Genomic DNA, 16,001 nt, shown 5'->3' with positions numbered 1-16,001 from the left:
GTCGCCGTCCTTGCAGTTAGTAGATGGGACCCCACTCCCCCAGGGCGGCGGGGGCGCACCCGCTACGAGCAGAGCGCGCTTTCACCGTGAGATAGGACGGGACGCAGCGTTCGGACTGAAGCGCGGAAAGGGAGCAGAGGGCTGGACGGGTGAAGCTGAGGCCGGATGAGGAGTGAGGGTGCAGGGTCCGGGGATGAGGCGCCTGGAGCCAGGAGGGACCAGAACCAGAGTAGACAGCCAGCTGTCGACCCCCGCCCTGCCGCACCTCTTGGGGCCGCGCGGGGGCGCTGCTCTCCGATTCGTGGAACGATACAGCCCGGGGCGGGGCTTCGGCGGGAGGGCGGGCGCGCGCGCGCCTGCGTGGTGTGTCACGGGGCGGGGCGAGCGCGGTGCGGCGCGGCGCGGCGCTCCCGGCCTGGCGTTGTGGCTCCGCAGCACCTGCCACCTTCCCTGCACCTGCCCGCCCGGCCCCATGTACCGCGCGCTGTACGCCTTCCGCTCGGCGGAGCCCAATGCGCTGGCGTTCGCCGCCGGCGAGACCTTTCTGGTGCTGGAGCGAAGCAGCGCGCACTGGTGGCTGGCAGCGCGGGCGCGCAGTGGTGAGACGGGCTACGTGCCTCCAGCCTACCTGCGCCGCCTGCAGGTGAGTGCGCCCCTCCCCGCCCGGCCTCTGCGCGCCTGCGGCAGGACCCCTTCACAGCCCCGCGGAACCGACCCAGGAACCCCACCCATTCCGGGACCCGAGGCCAGGACCTCTATCAGAGAGGGAGTTTGAGAACCTGACCCTGAGACCCCCGGACCCACGGGGACTGAGACCCCTTGCCAAGAGTCTGCATCACCCACAAAAGACCAGGCCCTTGACAGCCCAATCCTGATCGACCAAAAGCCTAACCCTGGAACTGAGATTCGTCAGGACCTCAGACCCTTCAGTATCGAGTCAGCTATCCGAATGGCGACCCTGAGCCCTACCGAATCCTGGCCAATTATTCAAATCCCTGAGACCCCAGACCCTTAATATGCCCCTTCTCTGGATTCCTAGGACCCCACAACCAACCTCCCTCCCTCCCTTTCTTCTCGCCCCACTCCCTCCCGCACCTTGCCCCCCGTTGGAGCCACCACTGAGACCTGGACCACCTTGGACACCACCTATTTCCCCAACCATCCTCCAGGTCCTCAACCCCCTAACTTGGATCCTAGAGCTATAGACATCTCCATCCCCTATGTGACACCCAAGCTTTGGTAGTGTCTTTCACTAGCCTGTGCTCAGCCACCCTCTAAGCTCTTAAGTCTCTCCCAGCCTTATTTGAACCAAGGACCCATGCCCCTGCTGACACTGTCTGGCACTGCTCCCTCCACTCCCCAACCCTGACTTCTCAAACTGTCTTCTTTTGAAAGTGAGGGGCTCCATCCCTTCTTGTCCCCAGCCTGGAGTGAGGACTGCTCCCATTGTGACAAAGTGAGTTCTTATAGCTTCCCCTGGTCTGACCGTGGCCCCATTTCCTTCCAGTGGAAGCTGCAGTCCCAGTTCCTGTTTCCCTAAGAGTAGCCCTGCTGCGGGGGTTGGGGTGTGGTATCTCCAGCTGGTCTATTCTGACCACGGGGGAAGAAGGGCCCAGAGCTGCCGGGCCTGTGCCAGACACCCCCGCCCCGTCCTAGTCGCTATCCTTTAGGAAACATCCTGTCCCAGCCCAGTTCAGGACAGAAATAACGGGATAAATTTGGAAGTGTCATCTGGTCTTACCAGGGAGGATGGGCCCTGGGGACCTAGGGGCTTCCTCATAGACCCTTGGCGTGATCCCATGTAGGAGTGCCAGGGTGGGAGTGGGGGCTGTGGACACCGTGGCTGCTGTGTGTCAGACCCAGTAAGTGTGTCAGACCCAACCTTTTTGGGAATGGGGTCTCATTGAAGGCCTCTGAGGAAAGTCCTGTCTCTTCCCCTACTGGGCATAGCTCAAGGACCTGTGAGTCCCCTGTCCCCAGCCAGGACCAGTGGGGCAAGGTATTTGGGGAGGGCAGAGAGGCTACCATCTTCTCTGTCAGTCTCTCAGTTTCTTTCTGCGTGTCTCTGTCTGGATTGCTGTGACTCTGTGCCTCTCTGCCTGTGTCGTTCCGACTCCACCTATGTGTGTGTTTTTGTTTCTTCCTCCAGCTCCCCCCACACTCTGGCTCTGGCTCTCAGTTTCTTTCTGCGTTGTTTTCCTCTGCCTCTCAGTTCCTCTCTGAGCTCCTCTCTTTCCCCATTCCTTTCTTTCTCTCTCTCTCTCTCTCTCTCTCTCTCTCTCTCTCTTTCTCTCTCTGTGTGTGTCTCTTTCTCTTTCTGTCCCCTGTCTCCTCTCCCTGCACTCTGGCACACCTCATACCACCTGGAGGGTTTTGTTGACCTCTGTGCCCGCCTGTCTGTCCCCAACAGGGAAGCTTCTCAAACCCATGGTGGAGTGAATTCATCTCAGCTCTGGGGCTCCTGTGTAGCCTGATGGACTACGTGTGCCAAGGCCAGGGGAGGGCTGGGGGTAGCTGGTTTGATAGCTGCTACCCCATACCCCCCATGCCAGATAGGCAGAGTAGACTGGACCCCTGGGATGTTGGGGATGGCAATAAGAGCCTGGAACAGGTGCTAGGCCCCTCTCTCATGTTTATCTTTTGCCGAAAACACAGAACTGCTTCCCGGGGTGGGTCTGGAAGCTTACTGAGACACCCTGTGGGGATGAGGGCCAGCAGCAGGGTTGGGGAGGGTAAGTCCCTTTGACCCATTCTCAGCACCCAGGGCTTACAGAGGACTCTTACAAGGACAGGGCTGTTCTGGGGTGTGACCTTGGTTTTGTGGAAGATCAGCAAGATGCAGAGTGATGTATTAAGGATTCCAGATATTGGAGGCTTCCTGTTTGGCATCTCAACCTGGGCTCTGAGCCAAGACCAGGGATAGACTAGGTATGCGCTCTTGGCTGCAAGCTGGGAGTCCCTGGGCTATGTTTTTGCTTTAGACCTCTGATTTTCAGAAACATCTTAGCCAAGAGCCTTGCTGTGGGGTAAAATCCTGATCGGGACCTAATATGTAATGTGGCAGCATGGGGGTCACCTGTGCCTCAGCTCCCTGAGTGATGCGGTTTGAGAACCCAGTTCCATATTCTGGTTCAACTTTCTGTGCTATGTCTAGCATTCAAGGCTTTAGCTGTATTGGTTCTTTGCCCTGGGTTCTCTCTTGGGCTGGGTCTGGGCTGAGCACCTCCATTTGGCCTTCAGGTCTAACTGCTGTCCCCTGCCCCCCAGGGCCTGGAGCAGGATGTCCTCCAGGCCATTGACCGGGCCATCGAGGCTGTACACAACACAGCCATGCGGGATGGTGGCAAGTACAGCCTGGAACAGCGTGGAGTCCTCCAGTGAGTGTTGGGGGGAGTGGAGTGGGACCTCCCGGTGAGCATGGTGGGGTCGAGTTCTTCAGTGAGTGTCATGGGGCAGGTGGGAAATGCAAGGGTTGGCAGGGGTAGTGGGGGAGTGGCACCTCCCAGTGAGCATGGTGGGGTTGGGTCCTTCAGTGAGCACCAGGAGTGTGCAGAGTGCAGGACTAAGGATAGTATAGGGTACTGCAGGCTGGGGTGGAGCATGGAGGAGATGGGGGTGTCTGAGGGGCCTGGGCTGTGGGGTCCCAGCATCCCACAGGGCATATGAGAACTTTGAGGTGTGAGATGCAACCCCCCAATAGCCTCCCTGTCCCTCCATCAGGAAGCTGATCCACCACCGGAAAGAGACCCTGTCACGCAGAGGCCCCTCAGCCTCCAGTGTTGCAGTTATGACCCCATCAACCAGTGACCACCACTTGGATGCTGCTGTGGCCAGGCAGCCCAATGGGGTTTGTCGAGCTGGGTTTGAGCGGCAGCACAGCCTACCCAGTTCTGAGCATCTTGCGGCAGATGGAGGCCTCTACCAGGTGTGTGGTGAGGGCATCCTGGAGAAGGAAGGTGGGTGGGGCTTAAGGCTTCATCCAGAGGCTCAAGGGGTCCACTCAGGAGTGACGCAGCCCAGAGCCATAGTCCCGCCCACACCCAGGGCTCAGGGCCCGAGCCTGGCTGCCGCCCTAGATGTCAGTCTGTCCTCCCAGATCCTACTTCCATCTTCCAGATCCCACTTCCATCTTCCCAGATCCCACCACAGCCTCGCCGAGCAGCACCTGCTACACCTCCCCCACCAGTGAAGCGCCGAGAGCGAGAGGCCCTGATGGCCTCTGGGAGTGGTAAGAAAGGTTAGGGGGATTCAGGTGGAGGCAACCTATGCTTGGAATGGTTGTTCTGCCTGTGTCAGGGAGATGGAGGCTCTAAGCTTGGGAGGAGGGCAGGACTCCCATGTTGGGGCAATTAGGGGCTCTGGGCTTTGTGAGGAGACAGTGCCTAGCAGAGAAACTAGGCCCTGTATTAGGGGACAGGGGATCTGGGCTGTGAAGGGTATGGTTTTCCAGGGGGCTGCCCTGGCACAGCTTCTACTCACTGCTTGCAGGTGGCCACAACACCAGGCCCTCCGGGGGTAACTCTGTATCCAGCGGCTCCTCAGTGAGCAGCACCTCCCTGGACACGCTCTATACCGGCTCCAGCCCATCTGAGCCGGGTTCCAGCTGCTCACCCACACCCCCACCTGTGCCCCGCCGAGGCACCCACACCACTGTGTCCCAAGCCCAGCCCCCTCCCTCCAAGGCATCAGCACCTGAACCCCCTGCAGAAGAAGAACTGGCAGCTGGTACAACCTCAGCCTCTGATGACCTAGAAGCCCTGGGTACACTGAGCCTGGGGACCACAGAGGAGAAGGCAGCAGCTGAGGCGGCTGTGCCCAGGACCATTGGGGCCGAGCTGATGGAGCTGGTGCGGAGAAACACTGGCCTGAGCCATGAATTATGCCGGGTGGCCATTGGCGTCATAGTGGGCCACATCCAGGCCTCCGTGCCGGCCAGCTCACCTGTCATGGAGCAGGTCCTCCTCTCACTCGTAGAGGGCAAGGTGAGGGTGGGCGGCACAGCAGGGCCACCCTGCTACCCACCCTGTTCCCACCGTCACACACTGTCCAGCCTGTACATTACAGGTATTTCTCAAGCTCTGGCTCTGAGCTCTTATTGTGCCGAGCACTGGGGACATTGAGCTGATTTCTGAAGCAGAAAGAAAGGACAAGCATTCCAGGCAGATGCGCAGCCTGGACAAGGGCCACAAGGCAAGACTGAGCCTGGCTTGTGGGAGGAAGTAGAACAAGGCCTGCAGGGCTGGAACACAGGGAGTGAGGGAGTGGGTGCTGTAGGAGGAGGTGAGACCTGGGGCAGGTGACATATGAGACCAGATGCAGGTGACCGCAAGTTCTGTCTGGCTGCAGGGAAGGAATGGACACTGGGCATGGGTGAGGGTAGTGCCTTGCTGACCTTGGCAGTAAGACACATGGGTGCTGGGAGAGCTGTGATGGAGTCCTAGCTGCTGACTTGGACGAGAGGGAGTGAGGTGTATGGGCATCATGGGATGGGTGGGATCCTTGGCACTCACGAGCAGCATGGGGGCAGTGAGCCCAACATACATGACTGGGGTCAGACAAAGCAAAGGTCCCTCTTTAGGGCTCCGTGATTCCTCTTACACTTCTAGTTTGGGTGTTGGGAAGTGGGCCAATGGGCTTGGCTTTGCTGGGCACAACAGCCAGTTCCTGGTCAGCAGGGTTCAAGGAAAATGTGGCAAGTTGGTAGATGACAGGCCTGTGCCGTTTTGTGTGGAATGGGAGAGTGAGGTCTCAGAGTCACATTCTGGCAGTGACAAGAGTTCATGGCCCTCCTAGTTGGGGGTGTTTATCCAGGTCTGGGGTGAGAGGCGAGCTGTTGAAAACCCCCCTACAGATGAGTCTTCTGTTGACTCCTGTCCTGGGAGGTCATCAAGACCAGAGTGAGCCCCCTGTCCAGTGTGGGCCAGGAGGGACTTGAGTTCATGGAGTATAGGTCCACAGGTGGACTCTCTAGGCCTTAGAGGCTTCCCGGAGATGGTGAGGGCAGGAAGTGTGCTGAGTCATGCCTTGCCCTCTCCCCTTAGGACCTCAGCATGGCCCTGCCCTCAGGGCAGATCTGCCATGACCAGCAGAGGCTGGAAGTGATCTTTGCAGATCTGGCTCGACGGAAGGACGATGCCCAGCAGCGCAGCTGGGCACTGTATGAGGACGAGGGTGTCATCCGCTGCTACCTGGAGGAGCTGCTGCATATTCTGGTAAGGGTAGGGGCCCACACACACACCCCACATGGGGAACAGTGGTCCCTGCCCTGTAGCATCCCTCACAGTACTAGGAGTCTCCCCTACACATATGTGCTCAGCCCTCTCTTGTGTGGCCGCACAGCTCTGCTCATGCTGGCTGACGCTCTCACTTTCTCATTTCTCTAGACTGATGCAGACCCTGAAGTTTGCAAGAAAATGTGCAAGAGAAACGAGTTCGAGTCTGTCCTGGCCTTGGTGGCCTATTACCAAATGGTATGTGCAGGATGGAGGGGAGGGGTAATGGAGAGACCTAGGTAGTGGGGGAGTTTCAGGCACTGAGCATGCAGGGTTCCCTGCCAGGAACACCGAGCATCACTGCGGCTGCTGCTCCTCAAGTGCTTTGGCGCCATGTGCAGCCTGGACGCAGCCATCATCTCCACGCTTGTGTCATCTGTGCTGCCTGTGGAGCTGGCGAGGGACATGCAGACAGACACGCAGGGTGAGGCTAGAGGGCGGAGTGGGAGGGAACTTCCTGCCATCTGGAGGGTGTTCCTGCCATCTGCTGGGATTTCCTGCCATCTTTGGGGCCTCTGACTGCCTCCCTTTTCCCCCCAGACCACCAGAAACTCTGTTACTCTGCCCTCATCCTGGCCATGGTCTTCTCCATGGGAGAGGCAGTGCCCTATGCACACTATGGTAAGAATGCAGTTGCCGACCAGCTGATCACAGGTCCTAAAGCCAGGGCCCATTGCCCAAAGGCCTGGGACCTGCTGACTACACAGCCTAGCAGGGATAGGCTATCCCCAAGGCTCACAGAAAGCCAGGAAGGGTGGGTGGTGCGGGGGTCGGGGGAGAATGGGGCTGCAGACTTCCGTGCACCTCTCTCGCAGAGCACCTGGGCACGCCTTTCGCCCAGTTCCTACTGAGCATCGTCGAGGACGGGCTGCCCTTGGACACCACAGAGCAGCTGCCAGACCTCTGTGTGAACCTGCTTCTGGCTCTCAACCTGCACCTGCCAGGTGGGGTGGGGCCTGGCTGGGCGGTGGCTGAGCACATGGGTGCTCTCAGGCTCAGCACCCTGTCTATACCCATGTCCTTCCTTAGCCCCTGACCAGAATGTCATCATGGCTGCCCTGAGCAAACACGCCAATGTCAAGATCTTCTCCGAGAAGCTGTTGTTGCTCCTGAACAGAGGGGGTGAGGGCCCGGGAATCTGCGCGGGTACCACTTCGATGCCCTGTGACTCCATGACCCCTGCCATGACTCCCGTAACCCCCTGGGGTGACTCTGGGACCCCCACAAGGTCCACCCTGACCGCTGTGACCCCTGCCTCCTAGATGACCCTGTGCGCATCTTCAGACATGAGCCACAGCCGCCACACTCTGTCCTCAAGTTTCTGCAGGATGTGTTTGGTAGCCCGGCCACAGCTGCCATCTTCTACCACACAGACATGATGGCTCTCATTGACATCACTGTGCGGCACATCGCAGACCTGTCACCGGGAGACAAGGTGCCTAGAGATGGCTGCAGCAGGGAGGGTCACTGTGTGGAAACTGAAACAAAATGGTGGGGGTCATGACATTGAGTGGACATGAGGGGGCACGGTCACTGCTGGAGCCAGGTAAGCGAAGGAGGCCACGATAGGTGCACCAAGACCCAAAGGAGCCAGCCATGAGGTGATCTGGAGGTGATGTGACTGGAGGAGGCTGGAGAGGAGGGAGTGGTGGGAGATGAGGCATGGAGGATGGAGTTTACACAAAGCCTCGGAGGCTGCTGCGGGAGGTCGTGATCTCAGGAACGGGGAATGTGATGTAATTAACATCCCACATGGAATCTGAACTGCGTGCCAGCAGAGTGGAAGCCAGCCAGCGGGGAAGCAGCCGCAGTGGTCCAGCCGCAGTGGCATGGATGGGGTGGGGACGGGATAGGCCATGGCAGTGGCAGTGGTAAGAAGAGGCCAGCTGTAGAGTGTTTAGTAAGTGGATCTGGCAGGGCTTGCCACTTGACTTATCTTGAGCAGCTAGATGGATGAAGTGCTGATTTTTGAAGTTGGGGAGGCTGGGAGAACTTCTTGGGGGAAAATAGAGAGTTGTGTTTTGAATGTGTCAAGAGTGAGGAAATACCTACTAGACACCGAGGTACCGAGGGCATCAGGGAGGTAATGGGGAATGAGTTGAGACTAGAGAGACATTTTTGAATTGTCTATGCAGAGATATGATGGGAAGCCTGTGACAGTGTGATTGCCTCAGAAATGAGATAGATAGGTCAGCAGGAAGCTTGGGCTGCAGCCCTGGGCACAACTGAAACAACTAGGGAGAAACCCAGGAAGAGAACCAAGAAAGCAGGAGCCCAAAGCCACGTGTTTAGAGGAAGATGATCAGCCATCTCTACACCGTTAGGAGCCTGAGCGAGACTGGGGTTGGCCATTGGATTCACCACACAGAGGTTAGTGGTGCCTGACAAGCAGTGTCAGTGGGGTGCAAGGAGGAGAGTCAGAATTAAAGTTTGAGAGAACTTGAAGTTATTGGGGAGTAGAAATGAGGGGAGGGTTGGAAGCAGTAAATGGAGACAACTCTTGTGAATTTTCTGTGAAGGGGAAGAGAAAAATAGGAGGGAGGTTGCTGGAGGAAGATGGCATGGGGATAGGGAGAGTGTTTTTTTTGTTGTTTTGTTTTGTTTTGCTTTTTTTTTTTGAGACGGAGTCTCACTGTCACCCAGGCTGGAATGCAGTGGCCGGATCTTATCTCACTGCAAGCTCCACCTCCCGGGTTTACGCCATTCTCCTGCCTCAGCCTCCCGAGTAGCTGGGACTATAGGCGCCCGCCACCACGCCCGGCTAGTTTTTCTGGTATTTTTTTAGTAGAGACGGGGTTTCACTGTGTTAGCCAGGATGGTCTTGATCTCCTGACCTCGTGATCCGCCCGTCTCGGCCTCCCAAAGTGCTGGGATTACAGGCTTGAGCCACCACGCCCGGCCTGAGAGTGTTTTTTTTTTTTGTTTGTTTGTTTGTTTGTTTGTTGAGATGGGGTCTCCCTCTGTTGCCAAGGCTGGGGTGTAGTGGCGTAATCCTGGCTCATTGTAACCTCCACCTCCTGGGTTCAAGTGATTCTTCTGCCTCAGCCTCCCAAGTTACTGGGATTACAGGCACCCACTACCACACCCAGCTAATTTTTATATTTTAGTAGAGACGGGGTTTCGCCATGTTGGCTAGACTGGTCTTGAACTCCTGACCTCATGCAATCCACCAGCCTCAGCCTCCGAAAGTGTTGGGATTACAGGTGTGAGCCACCGCGCCTGGCCAGGGAGAGTGTTTTGAAAATGGGGGATGTTGGCCAGGTGCAGTGGCTCATGCCTGTAATCCCAGCACTTTGGGAGGCTGAGGTGGGTGGATCACTTGAGGTCAGGAATTGGAGACCAGCCTGGCCAACATGGTCTCTACTAAAAATACAAAATACGAAAAATACAAAAATTAGCTGGGCGTGGTGGTGGGAGCCTGTAATCCCAGCTACTTGGGAGGCTGAGGCAGGAGAATTGCTTGAACCCGGAAGGCGGAGGTTGCTGTGAGCCAAGATGACACCACTGCACTCCAGCCTGGGCGACAGATGGGGATGTTGGCTAGGTGCAGTGGATCACGCCTATAATCCCAGCACTTTGGGAGGCCAAAGCAGGAAGACCACTTGAGTCCATGAGTTCAAGATCAGCCTGGGCAACATAATGAGACCTCTGTATAGCCTGATGGACCACAGTAAAAAATTAAATTAGCTGGGCATGGTGGTATGCACTTGTAATTCCAACTACTTTGGAGGCTGAAGTGGGAAGATTATTTGAGCCCAAGAGGTCAAGGCTGCAGTGAGCCATTATTGTGTCATTGCACTCCAGCCTGGGCAACAGAGCCAGACCTTGTCTCTTTAAAAAACAAAGACAAAAATGGTAGGGATGATGGTGCATGTTCTCAGCCAGAGGGAATGGTCCAGCAAGCACAGAGAGATAGATGGCATGTTGGAGATTGTGAGCCACCACAGGAGTCAAGTGGATGGGGCAGGAGAGGGAGTCCAAGTCCAGGCCCACACCAGGAGCTAGGGCCGCTCATTCTTTTAGGGATAGGTGAGATGTGGGTACTGAGGGGAAAGACAGGTTTCTGCAAGATTTCTTCTGTATTCTCTATGAAGCACAAAGCCAGCTGACCAGGTAAGTAGGTTTCGAAGACAGAGAGGGTGGGTATTATTGCTACTCTAGGGGAGAGTGACACAGCAGAGAAAAGCAGCGGGAGGCCTAGGCAGTGCTGCGTGTCCATTTGAGGTTTGTGGTGGTGAATGACATTCAGGCCTGCACATGGCTCTGCATTTGTCTATAGCTTAGACACTGGCATTTGATGTGCAGGCACCTCGGTATGACTCCCAGGGCTGGGACTTAGCAGAGTGTGCTGCCTAAAGGAGGTTTTGGTATTATTCCTCTAAGTAAAGAGAGAGATGAGGGATGTTGAGGGAAGCAGACATAGTGCTAGGTCAGGTTAATGGATTGGGGGTCTCTGTAAGAACAAGCTGTCAAGTCATAAGGGCTGGCTGGGCACAGTGGTTCATGCCTGTAATCCCAGCACTTTGGGAGGCCGAGGTGGGCGGATCACTTGAGGTCTAGAGTTTGAGGCCAGCCTGGCCAACATGGCGAAACCCCGTCTCTTCTAAAAAAAAAATACAAAAATTAGCTGAGCAGTTTGGCGCATGCCTGTAATCCCAGCTATTTGGGAGGCTGAGGCAGGAGAATTGCTTGAACCCAGGAGGCAGAGGTTGCAGTGAGCCGAGATTGTACCACTGCACTCCAGCCTGGGTGATAGCATGAGACCCTGTATCAAAAAAAACCAAATATATATATATATATTTACACACACACACACACATATATAATAAGGGCTGTTGGAACTGGTTCAGCCAGAGGTGCTGGGAGTATAGATTGGAGGAGAGGCTGTTAGAGATGAATTCGGGGCATATGTAGGAGGTAGGATGGCCAGGTCTTAGACATGGCTTGAATATGAGATATGTGGGAGACAAGAAGAAAGAGGACATCATATTTCAGGCCTGTGCTTTTGAATCGACACAGTGCTCTTTCTAAAGGTAAGAACATGAGAAATCCTTCAACTCTAGGAGGATGGGAAAGATCATGAGTTTGATGGTGGATATGTGGATTTGAGGTCTGTGAGATGTGCAGGAGATGACAAGTGGGCAGTTGAATATTCTCGTCTGGAGCTCACAGGGGAGTTCTAGATGAGAGGTATGAGAGTGGGTTACTATTTGAAGCTGGGAATGTGCACGAGATCTTCCAGGACAAGAGAGGATAGGGTGAGAAGCAGAGGGCCTCTGACTGACAGACAGAGGCACCTTGAGGGACCAGCTTCAAAGGATGGGCAGGACTTCCCTGGGCAGGCCCCATACCTGGGGCTGTCTGTGGCTGGGGTGATTCTTTTATTCACTTACTCAAAAACTATTGAAGACCAATTCTGCGCCAGGTATATTGTGGGTGCTGGGGATGCAGCCCTGATATTTAGGTCCACAGCCCTGGGGTCTGTGGGACAGTGGGGTCCTGTTCGTGACCAGTGGTGGTTGCAGTACTTCCCTGGGGTCCCTGAGCTGGCCTGCTCTTCCCACAGCTGCGCATGGAGTACCTCTCCCTGATGCATGCTGTAGTCCGCACCACACCCTACCTGCAGCACCGCCACCGGCTACCCGACCTGCAGGCCATACTGCGACGCATCCTGAATGAGGAGGAGACCTCACCTCAGTGCCAGATGGACCGCATGATTGTCCGAGAGATGTGCAAGGAATTCCCGGTGCTGGGGGAGGCTCCCAGCTAGCACCTTGCTGTCCTCCCTTCCCTGCAGCTCCAGTCAGTGTGCAGGGGACTCAGGGGCTTGGCCCTAAGAATGTTTTGCACTGACAGTGGGAGGGGATAAGGTGGCAGAAGGAACCTGAGCAGGACCCCCCACCTGAAGTAGAACTTACGAGAGGGGCCAAGTGTAGGATTGGGGACCATGGTCTGGGAGCTGTTCTGGGGCAGGGGGAATATGCAAGCTAAAACTCCTCTATACCCCGGTAGGCTTCCTTTTCAGCATGCCCCCCTCTTCACCCCACACCCACGTGTACACTCAGAGTCCTGCTGCTGCTCCAGGCTGGACCAGACCCCCGTCCCCACCCCTCCTGGTCTGTATCCTGGGCCTCAGCAAGCCATGCCCCTGGGGTGAGGGGAGGCATCTCCCACCAGCTCTATTCTTTGCCTTAGCTTTGCAGTGAGTGCTGCTCATGTGCTCCCCTCTACACCCACGTGGGGGTCGCTGCCCTTCACTCCTACCCCCAGAGGCCTTGGCCAAGCTGCTGCTTTGAAAGCGGGATCTTGGAGACAGGCCATCTATCCCAGAGCCTTATGGAACAGGATGATGGCACTGAGAAAGCCAATGACCGAATCTCTTTTCTCTGTGAAAATGTAGAGTGAAAAGCCATGTGTATTTTCCTATGTGCTGTAGCTCTCCTTTGGAAATAAATCACAGGCATCTGGAAACAGGCTTCCCTGTATGATCTTGGGAGACAGTGGGAGAGGATGGGCATAAGTACTGGGGCCTCAGGACCCCATCACTGCAGCTTGCACTGACTTCTCCAGCCTGAGGAGGTGATGGACCCTGACAGGCCTGGCCTTCAAGGCCCTTTGAGCCCAGTTCCAGCCTCTCTTCCCTGAGCTCCCACTTCTCCTGGACCCCAGCCACAGCCAGGTGCCCCCCAGTGGCCCATTTGCAGGTGTCTGCATCTCCAGGCTTCACTTACACACTTAACATCTTTCTTTTTCTCTTTTTTTTTTTTGAGACAGGGTCTCACTCTGTTACCCAGGCTCACTGTAGCCTTGACCTCCCAGGCTCAAGTGATCCTCCTGCCTCAGCCTCCTGAGTAGCTGAAACTACAGTAGTCACCATGCCCAGCTAATTTAAAGGTTTTTTTGGTAGAGACAGGGTCCCACTGTGTTGCTCAGGCTGGTCTCGATCACCTCAGTTCTGGTGATCCTCCTGCCTTGGCCTCCCAAAGTACTGGGATTATAAGCATGACCCATTGCACCAGTCCACTTACATCTTTCACTTACATCTTTTGCTTTGCTTTGAATACCGGTACTGTCCCCCTGTTGAAACCCTATTGTCCTTCATAATTATTCTCAAATGAAGCAGGCCCCTACCTACTCCCAGCCCTGGCCTCTGTGAATGCTTGGGCCTGTCCAGCCCTATTTCCTTCCCCCATTTGTCCTTGTTTCCCCAAGATCACCTTATCTTACAACCTCAGCAGAGATTTGGTAATCATGGTAGGGCAGAAAGAGGGTCTTAACAAGCATGGGGTTAGGTCTCCATTACGTTTTAGAGGAACTCGGGGCCAAAATTTGGCAAAAACTTCATTCTTGTGGGCTCCCGAGTTAGCAAAGTTCTCGCCATAAGTCTGGGAGCAGAGTCAGAAACCCACAGGCAGACAACAGTCAGAAGTGTTTTTGTTTCTGTTTTCTAGATTGAGTCTCACTATCTTTTCAAGACCGATGTCCAACTCCCGGGCTTAAGCAGTCCTCCCACTTCACCTTCCCGAGTAGCTGGGACTACAGGCACACACCACTGTGCTTCACACAGAAGTGGTTTTCATCAGTTCCCTTTATTTTTTACCCAAACTCCTCATTCATCAGATGGTTCCACACATCAGGAATCACTGACACTGCTTATTCTTTCTCATTGGGGTGCTGAAAACAGAGGGCAGTTATCCTTCCAAAAAGAAGGTAAAGCAGCACAGGGAGGCAAGGGCTAAGGATGGGACTCCCTAGCAAGAGGCTATCAGAAGTTGAGGCAGGAACATTCCATAGGAAACCCATGGGAGCAAAGTATGGGGACCTGGTGGGGGACGCCCTGCTCACCGCTGACTCTGTCAGAAGGTCAGGTGCACAGGCTCACACGGACCTGAGGAGGGGTTGACAGTGTTTGGCCCCCAGTAAAGCTCTGTGGGACACAACCTGGTTACTGACTTTTTTTTTTTTTTCTTTTTGAGACAGAGTTTTGCTCTTGTGCCCCAGGCTGGAATGCAATGGCATGATCTTGGCTCACTGCAACTTCTGCCTCCCGGGTTCAAGCGATGATTCCCCTGCCTCAGCCTCCCAAGTAGCTAGGATTACAGGTGCCCACCATCACATCCAACTAATTTTTGTATTTTTAGTAGAGATGGGGTTTCACCATGTTGGTCAGACTGGTCTCGAACTCCTGATCTCAGACGATCCACCACCTGTCTCAGCCTCCCAAAGTGCTGGGATTACAGGCCCAGCCCCTCTTTTTTTTTTTTTTTTTTTTTTGAGACGGAGTCTAGCTCTGTTGCCCAGGCTGGAGTGCAGTGGCCGGATCTCAGCTCACTGCAAGCCCCGCCTCCCGGGTTCACGCCATTCTCCTGCCTCAGCCTCCCGAGTAGCTGGGAGTACAGGCGCCCGCCACCTCGCCCGGCTAATTTTTTTTTTTGTATTTTAGTAGAGACGGGGTTTCACCGTGTTAGCCAGGATGGTCTCGATCTCCTGACCTCGTGATCCGCCCGTCTCGGCCTCCCAAAGTGCTGGGATTACAGGCTTGAGCCACCACGCCTGGCCTTTTTTTTTTTTTTTTTTTTGAGACAGAGTCTCGCTCTGTGGCTCAGGCTGGAGTGCAGTGGCATGATCTTGGCTCACTGCAACCCTTGCCTCCTGGGTTCAAGCAATTCTTCCTGCCTCAGCCTCCCCAGTAGCTGGGATTACAGGTGCCCGCCACCCCACCCGGCTAATTCCTGCATTTTTAGTAGAGACAGAATTTCGCCATGTTGGCCAGGCTGGTCTTGAACTCCTGACCTCAAGTGACCCATCTGCCTCCGTCTCCCAAAGTGCTGGGATTACAGGCATCAGCCACCATGCCCGACCTGGTTACTACTGTTAACCCTGGAGACATTTGGCCTCCCTTTTCATTTCCAGAGTTGATGACACTGACTTCCAGTCACAACTCCTTTCTCACTGGGGTTCGGAAGGCAGGGAAGTATTCTCATGAGATGGTGTATTTCAGTAGAAAGCACAGGTCCTCAGGAAGCTGAGACAGGGACATTGGACAGCCTCTGTGGCTTGCCGTGTTTCCTGTCATGATGCACACACAAACCTTGTGGGAATGGTAGGACTGTACTGTGCCATCGGTCCCAGTGCTGGCACCTAGGTCAAACAAGGTATGGCCCCATGGCAGAAGCCTCTACTCACTTCTGCAGGAGTGCCCAAGGTGGGCCCTGGCACCTGTTTGTAAGAGAAGCAGAAGCCCCAGCTGATGAAGTTACATAAATGCTGACTCCTGGTAGCAAGCATGCTCTGAGGGACTCCAGGACCTCCTCATCAAACACTCTTGTGGTGGCCTCACAACACAAAATTACAACCAAAGGCAGATTATGATTAGCCAGAGAAGTCCTCTTGGGGAGGGAACTGTCTTTGATAGAACACATCTATGGCTGCATGGAAGGTTGGTAGATGTGATATGTGGCTAGGCAGTAGGAAGGGCAATGAGAGAGAGCATTAAGCCACCCCAAGAAAGGGGAGTGTTTGGGTAGAGTTGAGACGAACTCAAATTTTGGGGGACAGTGAGGGGGTTTGGGCTGACTTCTGGGTCAGAAATGTCTGAAGCTGCAGCTAGGAATGGGCGTGTAAGTGTGCGGGTGGCTCACGCCTGTAATCACAGCATTTTGCGAGGCCATGGTGGGAAAATCGCTTGAGCCCAAGAGTTTGAGACCAACCTGGACAGCATAGGAAGAC

General features: G+C 55.2%; 1 protein-coding gene across 20 annotated transcripts; it reads left to right on the top strand.

The window, feature by feature from the left end:
• Positions 1-365: 365 nt before the first annotated feature.
• Positions 366-12,743, top strand: NCKIPSD (NCK interacting protein with SH3 domain). 20 transcript variants are annotated; one of them, XM_074032058.1, is made up of 14 exons: positions 366-643; positions 1,396-1,456; positions 3,268-3,377; positions 3,721-3,925; positions 4,138-4,228; positions 4,489-4,982; positions 6,042-6,212; positions 6,384-6,470; positions 6,558-6,696; positions 6,813-6,893; positions 7,088-7,216; positions 7,302-7,394; positions 7,535-7,707; positions 11,839-12,743. In XM_074032058.1, the coding sequence occupies exons 1-14, from the start codon at positions 513-515 to the stop codon at positions 12,040-12,042; spliced, it is 2,169 nt and encodes a 722-aa protein (XP_073888159.1). In that variant the 5' UTR covers positions 366-512; the 3' UTR covers positions 12,043-12,743. The 20 variants fall into 20 exon arrangements, with proteins under 20 accessions (XP_073888159.1, XP_073888158.1, XP_073888157.1 ...); XM_074032057.1 differs by having other exon boundaries at positions 4,138-4,237; XM_074032056.1 differs by having other exon boundaries at positions 4,117-4,228.
• Positions 12,744-16,001: the final 3,258 nt, after the last annotated feature.

Source organism: Macaca fascicularis, chromosome 2 (genome assembly GCF_037993035.2).
Source record: "Macaca fascicularis isolate 582-1 chromosome 2, T2T-MFA8v1.1".
Lineage (NCBI taxonomy): Eukaryota > Metazoa > Chordata > Mammalia > Primates > Cercopithecidae > Macaca > Macaca fascicularis.
This window is presented reverse-complemented; position numbering and strand designations above follow the sequence as displayed.

Excerpts from the sequence above, each read along its gene's own strand:
- NCKIPSD (XM_015445855.3), top strand. The coding sequence starts at position 513 with ATGCGCTGGCGTTCGCCGCCGGCGAGACCTTTCTGGTGCTGGAGCGAA. Across the intron at positions 6,213-6,383 it reads AGGAGCTGCTGCATATTCTG|ACTGATGCAGACCCTGAAGT; the intron begins GTAAGGGTAGGG and ends TCATTTCTCTAG. Across the intron at positions 7,217-7,301 it reads TCTCAACCTGCACCTGCCAG|CCCCTGACCAGAATGTCATC; the intron begins GTGGGGTGGGGC and ends GTCCTTCCTTAG.